The sequence below is a fragment of the Condylostylus longicornis genome, unplaced genomic scaffold (genome assembly GCF_029603195.1).
Source record: "Condylostylus longicornis isolate FDR11 unplaced genomic scaffold, ASM2960319v2 ptg000110l, whole genome shotgun sequence".
In the NCBI taxonomy this organism is placed as follows: domain Eukaryota; kingdom Metazoa; phylum Arthropoda; class Insecta; order Diptera; family Dolichopodidae; genus Condylostylus; species Condylostylus longicornis.
In genome coordinates, this window is record NW_026578078.1 from 1,394,974 (window position 1) to 1,419,095 (window position 24,122).

The 24,122-nt window shown below is 25.2% G+C and overlaps 4 protein-coding genes across 6 annotated transcripts; 3 read left to right on the forward strand and 1 right to left on the reverse strand.

Moving 5' to 3' along the window:
• Positions 1–220: 220 nt before the first annotated feature.
• LOC129614502 (putative leucine-rich repeat-containing protein DDB_G0290503) lies at positions 221–2,710 on the forward strand. Of its 3 annotated transcripts, XM_055529137.1 has the most exons (6): positions 480–504; positions 566–625; positions 702–719; positions 802–1,096; positions 1,263–1,464; positions 1,516–2,710. In XM_055529137.1, exons 4-6 carry the CDS (start codon positions 993–995, stop codon positions 2,605–2,607), a joined length of 1,398 nt encoding a protein of 465 aa, XP_055385112.1. In that variant the 5' UTR covers positions 480–504; positions 566–625; positions 702–719; positions 802–992; the 3' UTR covers positions 2,608–2,710. The 3 variants fall into 3 exon arrangements, with proteins under 3 accessions (XP_055385111.1, XP_055385113.1, XP_055385112.1); XM_055529136.1 differs by having other exon boundaries at positions 221–504; positions 702–1,096; XM_055529138.1 differs by lacking the exon at positions 702–719 and having other exon boundaries at positions 444–504.
• Positions 2,711–4,808: 2,098 nt separating this feature from the next.
• Positions 4,809–8,847, forward strand: LOC129614521 (tetratricopeptide repeat protein 7B). Its single transcript, XM_055529170.1, has 2 exons — positions 4,809–4,898; positions 5,682–8,847. The coding sequence occupies exon 2, from the start codon at positions 5,727–5,729 to the stop codon at positions 8,202–8,204; it is 2,478 nt and encodes an 825-aa protein (XP_055385145.1). The 5' UTR covers positions 4,809–4,898; positions 5,682–5,726; the 3' UTR covers positions 8,205–8,847.
• Positions 4,814–16,177, forward strand: LOC129614523 (mitochondrial fission process protein 1). The gene is made up of 2 exons (XM_055529172.1): positions 4,814–4,898; positions 15,449–16,177. The coding sequence occupies exon 2, from the start codon at positions 15,546–15,548 to the stop codon at positions 16,005–16,007; it is 462 nt and encodes a 153-aa protein (XP_055385147.1). The 5' UTR covers positions 4,814–4,898; positions 15,449–15,545; the 3' UTR covers positions 16,008–16,177.
• LOC129614522 (fork head domain-containing protein FD4-like) lies at positions 11,993–14,010 on the reverse strand. The gene has a single exon (XM_055529171.1). The coding sequence runs from the start codon at positions 13,440–13,442 to the stop codon at positions 12,117–12,119; it is 1,326 nt and encodes a 441-aa protein (XP_055385146.1). The 5' UTR covers positions 13,443–14,010; the 3' UTR covers positions 11,993–12,116.
• Positions 16,178–24,122: the final 7,945 nt, after the last annotated feature.

Sequence of the window (24,122 nt, forward strand, 5' to 3'; positions counted from 1 at the left end):
CTAATCAGTTACTAAAGTAAGAAAAGCACTAAATTTTTAGGGGGTACAAAAATTTATTTTGACAGTAAACTATTCTATGAAATGAAATATTTTGCGCATTGCCAGTCTATTGTTTATGCCCGATAATTTATATATGTGTGCATGCAAGGTCTTGTTATGTGTCATGTCAAAATTTTAAGTATCCCTGGTATGTCATTTCTAAAGGTATGTAAGAGGAAAAGCAATTTTTTTTCGTTGATTGTCAAATTTGAACATAATATTAAAAATACAAATTTGAAGTGACAAAATAGGAAGCTTAGTTAATAGATTTTCAAATTTCGCACATACTTGCATATTTCTTATTTTTTTTAAAAATCGCATTATATATTTTATGTTTTTTAAATTTCTGATTTGGTTTATTTATCAAGTGGGCATATAGAAGTAACGTTTATACTGAAAACTATGCAGAATTCTGGGGAAAAACTGTCCAAGTTGCCAATGAATTCATTCAAAACTAAAACACGGGTAAAATAAAGTTTCAACTGAAATGGCATATAGGTTTTCACTTCGTAATTTTTTATTTTAGGATGATGGCTTTTGGACATTTTGTAAAAATATTTGTGTTAAGGAATTGGATCAGAAAGAGGTAAAAATCATTATATAATCGGAGTGTATATAATCATAGTGTGATATAATTCACTAAATTTGTCGTTTTTTTTTAGAAATTTGCCTTTCGAATTGTAAATCAAATTTTGTATTCAAAAAGATTATTAGTTGATCATGTAGAATCATTAGAACTAAGTCTTCCATATTTTGCTCTAGATCAATCAACAGAATATTTCACATTGCGCAATGCATCAATTATTGTGATCAGCTCCATCCTACATAAATTTGTCACACCTCGCAATTTTAAATTTACATTTCTACCTGTTTCATTGTTTGCTGGAGGCTTTTGTAGTTTATATATTGCAAAAAAAATTAATGATGTAAGGTTAAAATATATTGAAAGACAAATGGATAAATTCATTCAAGCTCTAGACAACTTTGGAAATTGTATTAAAAGAAATATAATGTACTTCAATGAAATTCTAGTCATGAAACCTAAGGAATTAATAGAGTAAGACACTATTTGATATGTTTAATCTGAAACTAATTGTCTACATGTTTAAACATCTTTATTTAAACAAAAACTGTTTTTGAGTGCTATTGATATGCTTCTATTCAATTAATAAAATAAAATAATAATTTAATTTCGATTTGATTTTAATTAGTAACAATTTTAGGTCCAGGCAAATAGAAAGAGCTTGGGATTGCATCACATCTGTTAAAGAAGTTATTGATATTTTGTACGATGCAACGAGAAAATTGGAAGAAAATTATAAGCTGTCACCAAAATACCATGAGTTTTATTTTCCAATGGAGGAATTAAGAGAATCAGATTATTTTAATAAAAACGTTACTGATTTCACTCCCAAAAACATAAAGGTTCCGAGTTTCAATTTTTTTGTCAAACTTAAAAGCAATTATTTTTTTTAGGATTTTTATAATATATATTCATATGTACAATCGCAGTTTTTACTTCGGGTTGCATTGACCGTATGTCAGTATAACAAAATACCCTTCATTATCGAAGATATTCCTGAAATGCAGCGTCTCATTCAGCAACATATTAATGAGGAAGATGAACACTTTGTAAACTTATCATTACAATTAAAAGCAAAACAGCAATTTGAAATATCTAACATACATAAACAACAAACAAGCTTGTCAAAATCAGGTCCAATCGCAGTACTTAAAGAATCGTCGATGAAACTGAGTTCTTGTATAATAGCAGTAGCTGAAGAATGCCAAAAATTGGACTTATCTTTACAAAAAGTAGACGAGATTAAATTCACTGAAAATTCTAGTGAAGAAAAAACAAATGAGGGAAATTGCTTATTGGATATTGCAAATAGTATGAGAGCTATTGAAAGTTCTTTAGAACTGTGTTGCAATGATTTCCATAGACTTATAATAGTGTATAATAAGTTTTTGAATATTAATATAGAATCAAACGAATCTGAAAATTCAGATTTGGAGAAAGATATTCAGCAATCAGAATATGATTCTAATTCAGGTTTTAAAAATTATGAGTTTGAAAATGAAAAAAAAGATGACTTTTTTGCTTATGTTCAGGATTGTGAGGGAGTGAATAACGAAAAATTGAATGAGCATAGTTATAACGACTTTGAATTAATTAATTTAGATGAAAAAATTACAAAAGGAAAATTTAAACCTGTTTTGAAACAATTAAAATTGAAAATTGACCCAATCAAAAAAGATATGCTTGAGAAAGAAAAAAAAGTTTTAGAATCAAAAGGTATTGATATTAATAAACTCATAGAGATTAATATTGATAATCTAAATGATAAAGATGTTCTAAAAACGGTGAATAAAGATTTGGAAGGTGAAAGTGAAAATAATGATAGTGACGGCTCAGCAGATGAACTTGAAAATTACATTCAACGGCCGAAAAAAGATAACTATGAAGATATGAGAAATTTCTTAGCTCAAAAAGATGCCATTAACATATTTCAGAAAGCAGAAACTCTTTTACAAAAACACGTACCTGAAGACATTTTGGAGTAGCCAATAAAATCAAGTTAAATTTTCTTACATTTTTTTTTTTTATTATCTTATAAATCTAATTTATAATTTGGTTATTATATTAAAGCAGTGATTATATTTAAAATTTTAAAAATTTTTAGACTGAAGCCAAATGACAATAGCAATTTGTCATATTCACCCTTTTAGACGCCTCAATTGAAGTAATAGGATATTATTCAAAAGTATCTTTCTTACTAATATAGAATTTCAAATTTCGAGATTTATGTTTTTTAAAATAGATTTATGAGTAATATCCCGTCGCTTAGGTGATGTGTTTTAAAATTTTTAATCAAAACTAATACATATAAAAGATTTTCATTAGTAAGTTAAAATATTACTTACATAGTTTGAAGAAAATATAAATAATTTAACCTTAGTTAGAAATTTATATTTCTTTTATTGTTTTAATTTGAATATAGTTCAACACATTTTCATAAAAATTATTAGACTTATTTATGTTATAAAATATGTACAATAGTTTTCTTAGTAACAGTTAATAAGGTTATTACTTCTGAAATTTTTTTAATGGAAACAAATTAAATTAGCAAAAAATATTAAAAAGAAATCTTTTATTTTTCAATTAATTATTTCACTTTATTTATTCAATTTTAATGAAAAATGCTACTCATTCTAAGTATATGTGCTAATAAACCTCGATCGAAATCACATTTTGTAAATTGAAATCCTAATTTGTATTTTATCAAAGATCTTTAGTAAAGCTCACTTTTTCTTAAAACGTGAGTCGCCAGAAATATGCTATAACAAAAAAATTCAGGATCTGATTGTTCACATGTATAACACAAAAATACTATTTAGCCCATTTGATTTTACACATGAACTTAAAGGCGACAAGTTAAAATCGATCTCATTTTTTGAGGAAAAAATAAGAAAATTCAATTCAGAAAATTAATGGTTGTAGATTAAAATACAATCAAGAATTTTATTTAAAAGTGATTAAAAAAAGCACATAACTGCATGTGCACTGAACTGGGAATATGGAAATATGGGAATGAAATAACTGGGGATATGTACTCAAGCATGGTTTCAAAATGATGACTCTTTCCTGTTTCACTTCTAGCGCCCTTACCAAGCTCTAAATCTAATGTCAACAAAATCAACTTGGTTAACACGTCTAACGGTGACTATTGGGTAGCATTATAGAAACAACCAAATTATTTAATTTTTGCAAATCGAATTATGACATCAATTTAAAAAAAGCAGAAAATTTGAAAACCGCTCTACTTTGCGTTTTTCCTTCGGACGTCTTTTATTTTGTGCAGCTTTTGTATTTATATTCCAAATTCATATAGAACATATATGTATGTATCTACATATATTTAAATAGGACTGCTCTACGAATTTCACGCTGCTACAGACTGAATTACTAATATGTTTGTATAACATTACATGCAAAATACTGACCAGTTCATTTTACCCTTATCCCTTATCTTGGATTGATAACGGAAATCGTCTGTCTTTTGGTTCTGTTTTTATAATTGGTGTTTAATTGAGCAAAATAAACAATAACATTATGACGTAGGCGTTTAGCAAGTTAATTTTTGAAAATGTCTTTGAGAAGAAAACAACTAGCAATATATATAATTGTTTATAAATTTTAGAAACCATAAGTTTGCTAAGTTTAATTTTTTCAAAACAAAATTCAAAAATTTTAAATTAAAAAAAAAAAAATCAAAACAACAAATTTTTTTTTGTGAATTTCTCAATATGTCAAATTACTTGCTCAAATTACTGGCAGCAAAATTTTCTTGCAAGTTGAACTGCAAGTAAACAAGCAAGTAGAAATATTTCAATGTGTTAGTAAAATTTTTGTATGTATTGCAACTTTCTTGCAAGTAACTTGTACGTGTAAATGCTGGGTAAAATACAGGGTTAAAAACGGAACACTGAAAAGGATGACAGTTCATCAAAAACAAAATGTGTTAAAAAAGCTAAAAAACTAAAACAATCAATTTTTTGTAAATTTTTTATTTTAAAATTAAAAATTCTAGTATTTTCAGCAGACACTAATTTGGGATTTTACATAAAACATGATAAAAAATTTAAGAAGCTTCACAATTTCGCCGCTGGGTTGTTGTTTCATTGATTGTTTTTAAGAATTAGTTGCCTGTGCTATTGGCAGCCTTGATAACTTCAAAATCAGCTGTTAACAAATATCTTTCTCTTATCAGTCGGATCAAATGTCATAAAATAAATTAACTTAAAAGAAACTATAACTATTATAATAATATTAAAGTGTGAAATAGTCTTTAAAGGTAAGTTAATTTTAAAATAAAATCAGAAATAGGTCTCTTATATTATAATAGTACAATATTTGAAATATTTGCTTAAAATGTTTTTATGCCAAGTTATATAATTAAAACAATTTTACAAAATTTGCTTTATTACCTCATCTTCGTAAATACTCAGATAATATTGAAAATAAAAATATGAACTATTTTACTAATGAATGGCTACATATTTTGTAAAACAGAGTTTTTTCACATTCAATTTACACTAGCCTTCATTTTGGTTTGATTATTGAATATAATAAATTAATTTTAATATAATTGCACAAGTTTTAATATACATACATAATATTGGTTTAGGTTACTACACTACTTAAGTACATTACGTACTTTGGATTTTTAGTATATGTACATCTATGTAGGTTATTTGCTTGAATTATTAATATTTTTTAATTGCATTAATATTTATTCTAGATTTATTACTTTCAAAGGTTTTATTTCTAATATTATAAAGTTATTTAAATGAACATATAACTTTTCACTTTCTGACACGGGTTTATAGTTAATTTGGTGGCTAGAATTTTTTAGTAAAATTAAACACATTTCAAATATATTTTAAGTTTATAATAAGTAACATGTATTAACTATAACTGCAAAATAATATTATTTACACATTAAAATGAATGTAGCATTTATTATATTTATAAACTACATATTATTGATTAATTTTACATAACTACTTATGCATTATAAAAGCATAAGTGTGAGTACTGTACTGATTGTATTCTAAAAACTAAACTTTTATTTTAGAATTTACGATCAATTGCGGATACGTAAAGTACATATTAAAGTGAAATGACAAATCGAGTTAGAAACACAAGTAAGGTCGAAGCTTTAATTGAAAGCTGCCGAAGTGAGGGGAAATGGCAAAAAGTAATAGAATTAGCAGAGGAATTGAAAATTAGCTCTCCAAATTGTGAATGCTTAGCAAACTTTCTTCTCGGAGAAGGGTATTTGGAAAATTATTTAGAAGAGAATGATCCTATAGAAACAAATTTTACCAAAGCGAAAACTGGTTTACAAGAATCCAGACAATGTTTAAGTTTAGTTACTGGAGACGATGGACGTCGTGCTGGCATCGCTTTGGATGCTTATTTATTGCTAGCCAAATTGTGTTATGCTTGTGGTCAATATGAAGAAAGTTTAGAGAATTTTATTAAAGCTGAGTTAAATACACTATCAGAAAAGGAATTAACTTTGCGTAGTTTAAAAATATTAGCCGAATCATATGCAATTAAGGGGCTATGTTTAGAGCATCAAACTTCCAGAGCATCTTCTAAATTTAAAAAAGCAGAAAAGGAAACAGAAATGATAACTTGTTTTGAACGCGCTACTGATTTAGGATTATTATATCTTCAAGAGCAAGATATGTCCCAACCTGTTTTAGTAGGTAGCGAAAGTTCTTCTACACGTAGAATGGGAACGATTTTAGAAACAGCATTACAACGTGCGCCAATAGTTCTTATAAAAACAGGAAAACTTCAAGAAGCTGTTGAAAGATATCGTGTAATGTTGAATGCTATTGAAACTCGTACTACACAATCTTTAAGACTGACATTGGCTCGTCAATTAGCCGAAGTATTATTACGTGGTGTTTCTGGAACAATTTACACCCCACCGAAAAATTTGTCTTCATCTAAATCCGGTTCAGCAAAAAAATTATGGAAACCTACAAAATATTCTGGACGTAATTTTTTTGTGCCGAGAAATCAACATGAAGAAACTATATTACTTTTGCTTATTTCTGAATCTTTAGCAGTACGCGATGCCGTTCTTTCGCAAAGTCCCGAATTTAGGGTTGCTCGAATACATGCGCTTGGTAATGCAACTGCTGTGTACGATCTTTTAACTTTAGCTACAGTGCGCTGGAATTTAATAAATTTGTTAAACGATTCTTTTGAAAAATCATTAAAATTTACATTTTGCGAGCAACACGTTTGGGGACAATATGCTTTAAGTCTCGTCTCTTTAAATCGACATTCGCATGCTATTAAAGCCTTGAAAGAATCTTCCAAACTGGCACCAAATGATCCAGTTTTATGCCTTTTGTCAGCACGATTATGTTATGAACATTTGGGTTTAATTCAAAAAGGTCTTCAACATTCTGAGCAAGCCTTGATGAAAGGAGTAAAGGGTATTCATCCAACACGAACCCAACTTTATATAGGAATTGGACTACAACAAAATGCCGTAAATGCGACACTGAGATCCGAAAAAGAAAAATATAGTGCTTTGGCATTGAAAGCTCTTGAAAAAGCTGTGCAAAACGACCCAAATGACCATTTAGCTGCATATTACTTAGCTCTACAACATGCATTTAATTATAACATTCCTGAAGCGCTAGTTCACATAGGAAATGCACTCAACTTAAGGACAGAGCATGCACCTAGTTTACATTTGTTTGGTTTGTTATTAACAGCAAGTCGCCGTCCCCGAGAAGCTTTATCTGTTATTGAGGATGCTTTGCAAGAATTTCCAGACAATTTGAACTTGTTGCATGTTAAAGCCCACCTGCAACTTTATTTGTATGATCCGGAAACTTCTTTAATGACTGTTCAAAAAATGCTTTCATTATGGAGAGATTTGTATGAAATGCAGGCTGTTGGCACAAATAATGAAAATGATGTCGCGGAAAGACAATCTGACACCAGAAGTCTTCTTCAATTACAACATTCATCGCAATTGTCAGATAAAGATTCTAATTCAATTTATGCAGCTTCTGTAGCAGCAGTATCTCGAGTTGAACAAGCGTTGAGTGAAGTGGCTAGTTCGTTAAGTTCTTTTAACCCAAGATCAGGTCCTCAGAGTGCGTGGATGATTCAACTAAAGGTATGGCTGCTATTAGCTGATATATATTTAACAATTGATCAACCAAATGAAGCCCTCAACTGTATATTAGAGGCTTCACAAATTTATCCATTATCTCACCAAATTATGTTTATGCGCGGACAAGTATACGTTTATCTATCTCAATGGACAGATGCGAAACAATGCTTTTTAAATGCAGTAGCAGCAAATCCATGTCATACCGATGCTTTACGATATTTGGGTGAAACTCATCATATATTGGGAGAACCACGTTTAGCTGAAAAAATGTTAAAAGATGCAGCAAAATTAGATCCAAATTGTCCAAAAATATGGTTTAGTTTAGGCAAAGTACTAGAAACTCTTGGGGACTATACCGCATCTGCTGATTGTATGGCAACAGCTCTGCAATTAGAGCCTTCATGTCCTGTTTTGCCCTTTACCTCAATATCTCTAACATTTGAATGAGGAATACGAATACAATGTTATTTGTTTTGCCTAAATATCTTCCACTAAAAAATATATATCTTCTTTAATTTTTAATAAAAGTATTATCGATTTGTGTTTTATGTTTAAAATTAAAATAAATCTAGAATCAGTATAAAATTTCTTTATTATATTATGAACTATTATAATTTGTGAATTATAAAAAGAAAAAAATGTTATTAACATTCTCTGTTTTTGGAAGCCAACACATATTACTTGTATTTTGCTTCACGATTTATTTGTTGTTGGATTTTTTTTTACTGTTAAAACTAATATTATATACTTATATATAAAAAAGCTAAATGTAAAATAATTACTAAATTATTTGTGTATATACATATATTTTAATCAGGGATTTAGAAAAAAATTGGGATATAAATTAGTTAAAATTATTTAATAATGCTCTATATATTAAGTATGTAGATAATATAAATGAGTTTAGATTACAATTCGACTCACTTAATAGATGCTATAAAGCGATTTTCTAAGATGTAACATTATATAAAATATTATGAAGTAATATAGCAAAAAATATGTCAGAAACAATTAAAAAGCGTAACGAGTAAATATTTAGTTGTAAATGTGAAAAAAACCAATAAAACGTTGATTAACATAAAAAGAAGAATTTTTTTTTTAATTCGTCAATTAAGACAATTTTGACTTTTATAACTTTTTTTAGCATTCGAATGAATATGTTCCTGGCGCATAAATAATTTCTTTTACTAAAGTAAAAAATTTGTGCGCTAAATAAATGGCTCAATTTTCATATTTACATTTTTTTATTTTATTTAAACATTTACCAGCTTTCTTCTAAGTATAAGTAAGCTGATTTCTTTTAATATATTTTACATCTTTTTGAGTTTGCGACAGAATATATATTTTTGTTGTTTAAATTTATTTAGAAAATATATGTATATATATATATAAGCTTATGTAATGCTCATGCGATCATAAGAATTTTATTTATATGAACCTTGTAGTTTCAAAAATTTTTGTTAATTTGATGCTGTGTTTTGGGTGATCATTTGAATATCATTATCAAATATAATCTACTTACTAAATATTGGAAAGTTTACTTATATGTACTACTATATATGTATGTGTTTATACATTTTATTCTATTATAAAACTTTTTAGAAGGCACTTAATTGTATAGTATTTTGTAACTACTAAGGAAGTTATTAAATGTTGTAAAATAAAACAAATTTTTAAATAAATTTATAATAAATTTTACACTATGGATTACTTATATTAACAAAAACGGTGCAATAGATAAGACTACAAATTTTTTGTGTTAATTATTTTAAAGACATTCATTGATTTATAATTAAAATTAAATTAACTTCCAATATGTTTTTTTCTTTTTGAATAGGACAACATTTTCAAATTTTTTAATGGCCTTAATCATGAAGAATCATAAACAAGTGGAAAGTTTACAATATTACATTAATTTTCCATTTCATAAGTTCGTAATCAAGTCAAGTAAATCTACAGAATTATTCAATATTTATTTTTATTATTTTGCTTTAGATTGAATTACGCCCATAGTTAAAAACACCATTTAACCTAAAATTTACCTTTAGTGAAGTACTTATCCTTCAATAGGTATAAAACGAGAGTAAGTTGCACCCTCGTAATACTATAGTATCGTAAAATCAAAAAATGGCATTTTATAGGAATGCGTTTTAAAGATTTTATGGTTTTCATTTATTTTTCAAATTTGCAGATCGTACTGATTTGTAATTAGAAAATAAAATAAAAAGAAATTAGGTGCGTTTTTAAAATTAGAACATTTTAATAAATTTTCAATATGATAAAATCGAGTTTTTTAAATATTTAAGATAATATTTAAAGTCTTCTATTGCCGTATATGATGTACTTGTGAAGGAAATATTGTAGAGTTATGCAACTTTGTCAAAATCTGTCCCTAATTCCCCACATTCCATTCTGTATTACCACTAAGTTTTGTGCTGCAAAAACGTTTGGGTTCCATTTGTTAGTTTTATTTTTTGTTATTTTACCTTAATAGTGGCTTCTGCTTTTCAGATTCCTATGTTTGACCTCTATATATTAATTATATCGCTGGTAATTTTTACATACTTTTTCTTTCTGTCGTTTAAATGTTTTACATTTATTAAAAAAATACATTTTTTTAACAAGTTAGCTTGTTGTGTTTTAATTATTGCGCACAGCATTTAAATTTTTTAAAATCTTAATATTACATTTAATATATGTATATAACTTTGAACCAGAATATTTAATTCATAAAAAAATAAAAAAAAAAAAAAAAATATACATTTATGTATATAGTAATTTTATTAAATATTAATGTATAGTTTTATTAATATAATTATCAATATTAGTATAAGTTACCTTGTTGTACATTACATATATTTGTATATATGTATGTAGGTACATATAATTTTGGACTATGTTTGCATTTCTAGTCAGCCGAAATTGAAATTACTATATATAGTAATAGCAATCTCAGTTTATACTATAGCAGTTTTCACATAGATTGCCAAAACATTATGATTTTGGAACATGTTTTTTAGGTATTATACGCACATCACTTAATTATCTTTCGAACTGTAAATTCGGCACTTAGTGAGAACTATATTATTAAAAATATTAAAGATCATATTAAATATAAGAAATTAAAATTTTTCAAAATTTTGTCCTGAATAAAAAGGAAATCATTCTTTTAGTAAATCCCGTTTGAATACCAAATTTCCTAAAATAACCAAATTGCGTAACGCAATGTTACTTGGACCTTTTAAATTGAACCCTGATTTTAATCAGGATATTTTGAAGTTCTGAATAACAATTATGCACTTAGACAAAAAACTGTAAACACCCATAATAATAATTTCTTATAGTAAGAAAAAAAAGCTTAGTATAAGTGTAATGAACCGAAATTTTTAGTGATTTGTTTTTTGGTAATCTTATCTATTTATGTATTTATTTATGAAAAAAATTTATGGGAGATTTCAAACATTACGATAGTTAGCAGATTTTCTTAATAAAAGTTGAAAAAACAATCTCAATAGAATCAAAGAATTGTCACAAACAAGTTACATATTTTGTACATTAAAAGTTATAAGTTATTTGTGGTATATTTGATTTTTGTTTAAACATTTACCAAGTAGTATTTAAAAATAAATGGGTATTCGATATTAAATGAAGTATATAATTGGATTAGTATGAGAAAGGTAAATGTAAATAAAAAAAACACTTGAATGTGTAGACTAACCATAAACCAAGTGCTTTACTGACTTACTCACTCCTAACTGTAAGAGATTTCTTATAAATGTTTTACAAGTATGTACACACATCGTACAATATTTTTTTGATTTAAATATTACGTCCTTTAGGTGTCAGTCACGTGCTTGAAGAAATTCTCGTAAACAAATTAAATGAAAGAAATTTAATTTTTATTTTTCACTACTTATTTTTTTATTCTTAAATTTTTGTTTTTTTTTTTTTACTTAATTTTTTAAAGATTTTCATTAATGTAGTTTCTCTATTAATGCTTTTCATACAATTATTAAACTTACTACGAAACTAAAACAATTAATAATAAACTATTTATGATTCTCTTTATACTTTGATAAATCTTTTAAACAAATAAATAACATAAAATTGCACTAAAATAATTAGGTTTGTCTTATTTTTTTTTAACATAAAATGAACGTTTTTTATTTACATATTTTATGATTATTTTAATAAGGAAAACTTTTTACAACGTCTCAAAATAATGTTACAGGGATATACATATATGCATATACATATATTTTAAAATTTCCATGGAAATGGGAGAAGTTTCACATCACAAATTTCAATATAACATTTATTTAATGTAATATATAATTAAAATTATATTTGAATTTAATTTCAAAAAACTGGCAATGGTCCAATATAACTATTGTAAATATCTCTTTGGTGGCGTAATAAATTAGCGGCGGCAACTAAATTTTGTTGATGTTGATTTTGTTGCTGCTGTTGCTGTTGCTGCTGTTGTTGTTGTTGTTGATGATGATGATTTTGTAATTGATGCATCATAACAGCTTGATATCTCATTATTGATTCAGCTGTTGGATAAATTGATGTTGGTGGTAATAAATTATTTTGCGATTGGAAATTTAATATTCCAGGATGTGTTTGAAAATTATTATTAGTTGATAATGACTGAGAAATTTGTCGTTGATTTTGTTGTTCTAAATGTATTTGATGTTGTAAATTTGGTATCCTGTTCATATCTATAGAGTTTTGATTTCTTTGTTCTGTTTCTAATTCAATTGGTGTATTTAATATAGTAAATGATTGCGGTGATGGTGATATATCTCTTACATTAATTTCTTCTTCATCATCATCATCATCATTGTCATCATCAATATCTTTAGCATCATCTTCTGAATCTGAATTATCAGTGATATTAATTTCTTCTGTTATATTATTATTATCGGGTCCAATTAGACTTTCAATTGTAAACGCACGTTTGGGTCTATTATTATTTGTTGTAAATGAGATCAATGATGTTTGATTCGTATTTATTGGTGGTGATTCCATTGATGATCTACTTGATATTTCTGGTGAAATTGATGGTGGATGTACTGCAAATGTGGAATTAATATTTGATGATGTTTGTGCTATTAATGGCGTGCCTAATTGATGAATATTTAATCCATATTGAGATGAAGCTGCTAAGGATGGATTCCAATGTGTTGGTTGTGGAACTGTTGGGGTTAATGTTGTTGACATTTGTTGTTGATGGTGATGGTGTGGATGATGATGATGATGTGGATGTCGTTGTTGTGATAAAAAGAATCTGTTGAAGTTTGCTAAAGCAGCTAATTCATCATTTAACATTTCTTTTTCTAATTTGTGAACTTTAAAGCGTCGCCGACGGCGCAATAAACTGCCATTTTCAAACATATCAAATGCTTTCGGATGTAATGTCCAATATGAACCTTTTCCAGCTTTATTTGCATTACGTGGTATTTTAATAAAACAATCATTAAAACTTAAATTATGGCGTAATGAATTTTGCCATTTTTGGGTATTTTTACGATAATATGGGAATTTATCAGTTATAAATTTGTATATTTCACTTAATGGTAACATTTTTTGTGGTGAGCTCCATATAGCCATTGCCGTTAATGAGATATATGAGAACGGTGGTTTTTGATCACCATAAGATTCTCTGGACGGTCTTGGCATTTTTATTTCGTTTTTTTCTATGCACTATGCACTATAAATACGAATTTAAATTTCAATTTTTTTTACGACAAATCAAAATTTTGCGTACTTTATATTTTTTATACAATGTCTGTTCATTAATTTAATTTTCACATAAAAATAACTATTCAAATTATTTGAATTTTTTTATAATCAACTTTTTACACGTTCACAGTGCGAGAGTAAATTATCGACTGACAAAAATCTAAATAAAGAGTAACATACATACCCTAAAAAATTTTTACCTGCGCACATAAAACAACAAAAAAGTTCATATTTATAACTTTGATTTATTACCTACCTTACCTTGTGTTTGAAATTTTCTTTTCTTTTTTCATTTTATTAATATTTACTTTTTTCTGTTATTTTTTATTTGTTTTTTGTTTAAGCTATATTCTTATTGCATGGAGATTCCCACATTTTATAATACATATGAAATACCAACACAATGGCAAACAAAAAATATATTAAGAGAATTTGAGAGAGAGAAAGCAAAAAAAATCATTTTACTCAAATCTCATTCATACAAAAAAGTTATTTACTTAGTATCTCTCAAATATTTACAATTCATCTCTTAACCACTACAATTTGATTCGAATACCACATTCATAGAGCTCAATCTTTAGATATAATATAAAAATGCTTAAAAAGAACAGCTTGCATCAATTCTTTCATATTATATTATAAAATTGCTATTGATGTACATACATAGGATAAAACGAGAAGATATAATAATAAAATATTAATGAAAAGGTATTATTTTACCTTAATAAGCCCCATTCCTTCATTTTTTATACAGAAGTGTTAAAAATGGGAGGATTTAAAGAAAATGAGAGAGAAAAACTATAATACAAACACAAGCAAAAAAACATGACACGAAAAATACATGTTTTTCTTTTTTTTTTGTTTTTTCAAACAATTTTTTTTGTTTTAATTTTAACGAAATTTGAGTTCACTATTGGCCATTATTGTCGCCATCTTTATTCAGTTGGAGTTATTTATTTCTCTGCACAATTTGTATTTTTGATATGCTGCTATGTCGTTTTTATATTTTGAGTTTTTTTTCTTCTATTTATATTGTACTGAATTTTTTTGAGGAGAGACGTGAATCGTTTTTACATAGAATTTAATAAAATAACAGAAAAAATACAATATAGTAAATAACGTGTATAGGAATTTCTGTGAGGAATATTAAATTAGAGAATGCTTTCTATTGTAAATAGAAAATATGAGGGGTTTTTTTTGCTTTTTTATTCTATTAATCGAAAATATTTTAGATTATGTTGTGCATATTCAAATTAACCTAAGTTAGTAACTTTTGAATGAAGTTAATATGTACGTACATTTATACATGTGTATGCATATGCATTAGGAATTGATTAGGAATTGCTTTTTTTATTTGATGTCTTGTAAATTTTAATTTAATTGTTATGATTAATATCAAAAAAATTTTCATAGTGATGTTAACATTAATTTCAATCGTATATTTGAATTTACGGAGATTTATGGTCCATCTATGTTTTAAATTATTCGGTGCACTTGAATACATTGAAGTTTAATTTTATTATTCAAAATGTGTCTTATGCATTTTCAGCAATTTTTATTCGAATTTGAAAAATTTTGTTTCTTATACCAAACTGAAACACTTTTGACTGAGTTTTTTAATTATTTTACAAAAATTTTGAATATTTAATACTTATAATTTAATGCTTTAAATTTTCTAATTTGAGTTAAAACACAATGGCTTAAAATATCTTAGTAATAATTTTTAAACATTTTAACTTACTATATTCGTTAAGTACGTGTACGAAGTTTTATTTCTATATTTTCCATTTCTTATTTTCTATATTTTAAGAGATTATATATAGGATTACTATTGAAAATTTTTCAAAAATTGTATGAAATACAAAATATATTATATAAAATTGATTTAAATTTAAAATAACAAATTTTATAATTTTTATTTTTATTTCTTTAATAATTAACAGGTTAAACAAAATCCGCAGTTCAAAATTCAATAATCACACATAGTAAAATTTCTTTTTCGAACTATTAAAAGCAATATTATAATATTTTGAAAACAATATGAGCAATTCAAATAATGGTGCCACTAAAGAATATGATATTTATCGTGATAGTTTATTACGTTATTTAGGATATTCAAATGAAGTTGGTGAAGCATTTCGACCATTAATACATCGTAATTTTGTCAATTTATCGTATGGTGTTGCTGTATCATATGTATTAGCTGATTGCTATGATAAATCATCAAAGGTATATGAAAAAACTAAAGATTTAAAGAAAACAGCAATAATGACAGGTGATGTATTTTTATGGCAAATGTTGGCGTCTGTTATTGTACCAGGATTTACAATTAATCGTATAACAACTTTGGCAATACGTTTTTTACGTAAAAAAGATCTTAATAAAGCAATTAAAAAAGCAATACCAACTGGTTTAGGTTTAACATCTATACCATTTATAATAAAACCAATTGATCATTTCATTGATTATGTTATGGATAACACATATAGAAAATATTTTTAATCAGTTTTAAAGAACAAATAAGAGAACTTCGTAAAATTATTTAAATTAAATCGAATAAAAATAATCGAATATTTTTCTTTTTTTTTAAAGTTCAATTTAATTATGGTTGTTTATTAGCGCATTTTGTTATAGTTGTTAATTCTTAATTTGTTAAAATTTTCAATGCACTTTGTTAATTCTATATTTTCAATTGAATATAATGTATTTAGCATATTTTATATGGTTAATCGAGTGTAAAATTATTAAATTTTGTTGAAAATAAATTTTAAATTTGAATTATTCTTTAATTTTTATTTTAAATATATGTATATGGCTTAACATTTAGTACAATTATATAATTATTAACATTAGTACAATGATGCTCTATACTCACTTAATAATAAATAATATTTGTTATTGTAAGTAAATTTTATAAAATTATAGTTTAGTTGAAATCAATACAAAATTTGTCTTTTCATATTTAAATTTTGTGTTTAACAATATAAAAATTATAGAAATCGCATTTAGATCAGTTCAAAATACTAACTATACAAATTTAAAATTATTAATTTAAAATACTAACAAAAAAATTGTGTTCTATATGTTGTTTTTCTTTTTTATTATTGAAAATTTGTTAAATTCTTTTTTGTGTGAAATATAATTTAATATGATATAAGATATATTTAAAGAACAATATTTAGTACAAGTATATAAAAAAACTATTATAAAATGGCCAAGTTTTCTATATACATTTAATAAGAAAATGTTGATGTAATTGTAGAAAATTTTGATGTTCTAACCGATACTAATTAATTGTTTTACAACATAGTTTTATACGAAATATATATATATAAGAAAATCTTATAAATGAAATTTTAATAAATGAAAAGTTAATCAAATTATAGTTGGCCGCTGTTTAAAAAAATTTTGCATGATAAACAACATAAGGTTTGATTGACAAAATTCATTGATTCTAAAAGAAAATTATTAAATTTTTAATTGTTTAAAACTATATATATAAGACTTTTGATTTATATAAATATATAATACAAAATATATAATACATTTTCGTTAAAAAAAAAATAAAAATTTAGACTAATTTGATCTTTTGATCTACTGACTTGAATCTCTTTCCTAAAAAATAATTTTCACCAAAAACTTGTAATCAAAATAATAAAAAATCTCAAGTCTTTCCAAATAACAACGTCAAATATTAATTTATAATTTTGTTTTGTGGCAAGAACACATTTGTTTTTTGTTCATATTCTCCAAACATTAAAAGCTATACAATTTAAAAATCATAAACTACAACTTGCAAGTAATTCATTTTAATTATGTAGTTTTAATTATGATAATAAAATTGTTAATAAAATACACATATATTATATTATTATTAAATAATTTATTGTTCATATTACGAATTTAATAAATATTTAAAAATTCAGAAAGTTAAAATGGGTTCGATTCATTGCTTTGCTGACTTTAAACTCAGCAATTTAAAACCGAACTAATTTTTCTGTGATTGTTTATTGGTTTGTCTGAAATGAGTTGAGCAGATTTTTTTATTAGTCGTTCTTTGATACTTTTTTAACAAGAATATTATATAATTATAGTATAGTTACAATATATAAACTAATAATAAAATTGACATTTAAAAAAACGGCTGCTCTTAATTTGAATTTCGAGATTAGCCCAACCTTTCGAAATAGACGCAAAAAGTTGAACAAATATTAAATTTTCATGTGCTCATACAAAATACATTAGTTCTTCTCAGAATCAATGAATCGATCATTTTGGCTTAAATACCATACGTATATAATTTCTAATATAATTTGTAATTATACATACATACATATGTACGTATATATTATTTAAATTAAAATTTTAGCTCATAAAAAATTTTTCCTTAAGAAAAGAATTTTTGTTTTTAATTTTGAATTTGATTATAAAGCTCATTTTCTTTTAAATATTTAATTTATAAATTTACATATTTTCAATTAAAAAACTAAAAATCTTAAAGTTTATTTGAAACTTTTAACTATAAGTTCCTTATATAAATTCCAAATACGAGAACAGTATGACAAAATTTAAAATAATCAAGCTGTTACTTTCTTTCAGTATAAACTTTAAGAAATAATACAAAAATCAAAAATTATGTTAAGACCAAATTAGTACTCGTAAATATGAACATATTTTTTTCAAAATAAAATATTGAAATGAGCTCTACAGTGAAACTTCTAAAAGATGAAATCACTAAATGTACAAGAAATCATTCGTATCTTCCAGAAAATTTCGTTTTATAAAGATTTTTCGTGTATGAAAAGTTCGTCTTATGAAAGTTACACTGTATATAAATGTTTGTTCTTCAGTCAAAATATTATAAAATAAATCTAAATTTAAAAATAATGGCTGTGAATTTAAATTAATTATTTTTACAGCAATATAGAAAAAAATACAATTTTAAATTATATGTATGTAATAGCTGCTTAAAAATAAAAGTGTAATAACTGTTTATTATATATTCATAATAATGTTTTGAAGGCTTCTCTCAATCGTTTCAAAATAATTCATATTATTCAATTTATTAGAAAAGTTGAATGCATTCTTTATAAAAACAAATCTATATACTCTAAATGTGTCGTGTTTTAACAGATTATATTTTCATAAATATTTTAAGAACTTTAATAATATTAAATAAAAAATTGCCTTGCTTCTTGAATTAAAAAATTGATTCAATAAACTTAATTATCTACCGTATATTTATTAATATTTAATACTTGTAATTGAATTCCAAGTAATAAGAAATGTAAAAAATATATAATATGTATGTATGTAAAATAAAAAAATACCAATAAGTAATGAAAATTTTTATTTTTTAAAATTGGCTTGTGTTCAATAAATTCACATTGTTATGTGTACATATAGAAAAATTTAATTAATAATTTACAAATTTGAAAAATAATATTATATGAAAAATTTATATAGGTACTCGTATACCTATATACATATATAGATAATTATATTAGAATGTAAGCAATTACTAGGGAATTTTTAATTTTAAACCTATATATTATTGTATTGTTATTAGAAAATCAATTATTTTACTTCAATTATATTTTTAATAGCAATGTTGAAAGATTATTATATTTAGTGTCATATAGGCGCACATTGAGTGAAAAATAAAAAAAAAAGGAGTTGTGGTAGCGTAATTATTGTGTTTTGTATTTCTATCTGCAATTATTTACTTACCTATACAGTATATATGCATGTATACATAATGTATAGTTATCATTCCAAATGGCATTATTGAATGTTATTTCAAAAATCATTAAAAATTCATTCATTTTTCTTTATGTTATCCTTATGATATTATTTTGTATATTTAATTGTAATTGTTACATTTTTAAAGGATATTGCAGGTAAGTTTTTTTTCATATTTCTATATATACATAAAATTTAATTTAAAATTTTCTTGGAATTTTTAAAAAAAAGACTGTTATAGTTTTTCAATAAGAGCCACCTGTATATTAAGGATCTAAAAGGTTTTACATATGAATGTATATCTACATATATATATACATATGTAGGGGTACAATGTATGTAGTTAACGTACATTGAAGATTTTTTTGTAAATGCTCCTACACAGATGCATTCATTTTGCTGCAATATGCGTGATTTCTAAAGCATTTGATTGATGAAAATTTAGAAATATTGCAAATTTGTATCCAATTTTCGTTTAAATCAAAAAAATTCTTACCTTTTACTAGTTTAATACCATTTCATATAAAAATTAGTCACGATTGCGTTTTACGTTTATAGTTCTTTTGAAAGTTTGCATAGCTTATACAGTTTCAACACTTTATATTAATTGTGCATTGAATTAATTTGGAAGTGCTGTTCTCCCCATAATGAAATCGTAAATCAAACTAACTCGATTACAACGTTGACTATTTAACGTAAAGAATCATGTTATGTTAAAAGAATGTTATAAACTTTAGAATACTAAAAAATAAGCATAAAAAAATTACCCACCTAATTGTCTAGTTACTGAATCATTGAAATCCCTGAAATTCGAATAAAACGTAAATTGATGTAATTAAAAAATTTTAGACATTCGGCATAACTATTTTATTTACAGAAACTAAATAAAATTTCCAAATTTTCCTGCAAAAGTTAATTTAAGATCATTTTAAATATAATTCATTAGATGCCTTCAAAAATTCAATTTATTTTTTTTAAACAGAATTTTTTGCATATGCTCTAAAAATGTTTCTCGTCCTTTTGTATAGTAAATATGCGAAAAATAAATAATTAAAATGGAAATTTACCTTTTTATCATACCTGCGTATATTTTTTGTCCATCAAAATTAATTTTATATTTTATTTTTAATGACATATGCACACAATTTGTTAATTAAAGTCCGAAATCAAGTTAAATTTAAGAAGAAAACAAACAATTTGAAAATAAAAAAAAGGTTTTTTTTTTTAAAGTTAAATTTTGTATTTTTTTTCTTCTTAATGACAGTAAATTTTTGTTATGTAGGTAATTTTGTTATATGAGGTAATGGTAATTAACCTCTTATACATTTCAACAAATATTCAACAAACATTTCTAATTTTTACTGTAAGCAGAACGCCCATATCTAATAAAAAGATTTTAAAAGAAAAAAAGGACATAATATTCGTACACACAAGGACATTTCAATTTCCCAAATATTTTTTTATTGCTTATAGTTATTATATTTTGCAAATTATTGTGTTATATTGTACCTGATGACCGAAATAAAGTTAAGAAAGCCGTAAATATAATATTAGTGCAATTCTTAATGGTAAAAATTTGCAAAAAAAGACGAAAATTAATAAATTAGAGGTAAATTTTGCTATATTGTTTTTTGTATTTTTTGAATTCAATGATGAGTAGGTAAACTATAACAATAGTGTAGAAAAGTAAATTATTCAATACTGTACGTTTGTATTGAATTGAAAGATAAAAATTGTAATACCATATTGAGTTTATTAATGAATAAATTTCACTTTAAAAATTTCTTGTAAATATTTATAACATTTTTAACTTACATACATACGATCGCATATCCAAATCGATTGATAAAATTGATAATGAGCTGCAACAATGTTTTTGGTTCGCTTATACGTGAATCGAAGTTTCCCTGGTAATTTCATTCAGTTGCTCTTCGTATATAAAGTTTTTTTTTGAATATTTATTAAAATTTATAGTTATTATTATATTAGAAATTATTAATTTTTCAATACTACATATTAACATTATATTAACAAGTTTTAAAATAAAAGTATTAGCAAACATGACTTATTTTCAAACGCGTTAATCGATTGCAGCCTTTATAGGCCGTACAAAAAAGTTTTAATTATTTATAAAGAAATTTGTAGTTTGTTTTGTTGTAAGTAATTGTAAGAATAGGAAGTTGATTTTTTTTGCATAATATATAAGTACGTCTGTAATAGTAAGAGGAATTTTGTTCTGAGTTTTAACGTTGACAACGTTCGAGAAGTTTTGTTACACTGTAAGTAAAAAAGAGGAATGCTTCACAGAAATGCCATGAAAAATGAACATTACAAGAGCTTTAAGTATAAAAAGTAATTTTTAAAGAGGCTTAAGAATTTTTATATACATATAAATAAAATAAACTTAAAGAACATTCGAAAAAATTCAAAAATTTGATTTAAACTTAAATTCATTTTATTATTAACGATCGTATTGTGTATACAATAGGTAGGTTATGTGATGGCAACAAATTTTGCATATCGAGTTTTCGGTGGGAAAGCACTTCTCCATGGTAGGGAATTGTAAATAATCTATTTTTGTCACCATATTGGTCTGTCGGTCTGTCGTTGTGTTGGTCTGCCTGTTTGTGTGTGCACGCGTGTATCTCCAGTTCGGCTGAACCGATTTAGATGAAATTTTATATGTAAATTTATTTCCACTATGGCACGGATTGATCAACTTTTCGGATATGTCAGGCCCCAGAAACTGCACTTTTTAGTGGACCTGTTTTACATTTTTGATCACTATAAAGAAAATATTCAACAGATTTATTTGAAATTTCATATATAAGATTTGCTCGACCGTCCGCAAACCCACCTAACTTTTGGAAGAAATTAGGCGTCAGCAATTGCGTATTTACTATGGCCTAAATATACATTTTAGCGTATATGAAGAGAAATAATCAACCGATTTCATTGAAATTTAATATTTAAATTTTTCGAATTAAAATAATGAACATATAATTTTTTTGGAAAGATCAGGGCTCGGAAACTGATCTGAGGGCCGACCTTAAATTTTTTACCATATCTACGGAACGGATTGATGGAATTTCTTGAAATTTGATATTTGAGTTCTGGTTGTTACCGAAACTAACTGGGTTGCCAGTTTAGGGAATTCGGATAGCACAAAGCGAAACTCTACTAAGAGTCAAATTTTCATTTTTCTAGGTATATTAACTATAAGCTTACTAATACTCTAAAAAATTTTTTTATAAAAAAAGAAATGTTTGGCTTCATCATCAAAACATCTTTTTATAATGTAATGGAGATAGTCTATTTCTTATAAAGAAATTGAGGGACTAATCCCATATATTATGCTTCTGTATTATTTTTAATGACAATTTATAAGAATTAATCTGCTATAATGTTGTTCTTTTATTGCTAGCAAAAATTTTAAAAATTTATTTCTAAAACTTTCCTCTATATAATATAAAATAAGGATTTTATCGGCACAATAAACAGTTTCTTTTCCTTTTTAAAAACTATTAAATTTATTATAATTTTTGTAAATCGTCTATCAAGGATAGTTTTATTGATTAAAGGACAATAATTGTTATTAATTAAATACAATATGTTTTCCTATTTTCTTAATACATAATATTCTCTTTATCGGTTTCGATAAGTTTAAAAATTACCAAGGAATTGTATTAAAAAATTTATGTTTTTACATACACATATGTACATTTGTTCAAAAAAATGCGGTATATCGATTTATTTAAAATTACATAATATTTTAGTCGGCATTTTCTTTAAACTTTTAACGATATTTTTGCTAAAATTGGCTTACATATACTTAGGTACATACGTCGATATATTTTTAAAATTAATACTTCATTATTATTCTAGGGCATTTATTGAATATTTTTATATCATTTCATATACGGATAGTTACCATATAGTGAAATTGTAATTTCGCCCACAATACTATATTAAACTGAATACTAGTAAATTGAAAAATTTAATCATAGTTTTGAACACAATGTCATTTTCTTATTCTGTTTTTGCGTTTTTATTTTTATTTTACTACAAAATTAGTAAAAATAATGAATTGCATAAGTATAGGAGGTAATATTTTGGATGTTTAATTTTCCAAATTTTTTTTTTTTAACGTTTCAATGCCAAATCGACTCAATAACTAACACCCGGATTAAAAGTTTTATCCGGTAAAAAGTTATGAAATTATTCAAAATTCGAAATCGAACCAATTAGTTTCACCTTTTCAAGTTCAAATTGGTCACCAAAATCATTTGTTTTGAAGTCTCTTGGTTCGTATTAAATAAATTGCACATATTGCTTTTATTCTTTAGGAAAACATTGAATTAATTTGAATTTCTATATTAAATATCTTAAGGTTGACAATAAAAACATTTTTTTAATTTTCTTCTACAATAACATTTTTTTAAGACAACTTTGAATTTTTTTTAAAGAAAAAGTGCCTCTTCCTTTCAGAAACTCATTATTAAGCGACAAAATAAACAACTTCAATGTATTTAATAGGATTTATTATTTTGTGGTAACTATATTTTGTTTAAAAAGTGTAAAATTAATAGAAATTCAGTAGCAAAAAATTTTATATTATGGAATTGTTGTATGAAAAAAAAAAGAAAAATAAAAATTAAAGAAAGCAATTTATTTTTTTATATTTTTTGTTTGTTTGTATTTAGTTTGGTCACAAATGATTTTGTTTGATGAGAGATTAAATTGCCGCACCTGATCATATTCGACATATTCTTTATATGAAGAAGTTAGCAAGTAAATGTTAACAATAAAATGTGTAACTTTGCAGTGCACTGTGCGTGTAAATACAAAACCACAGTTTTTGCTTTTTATCATGTT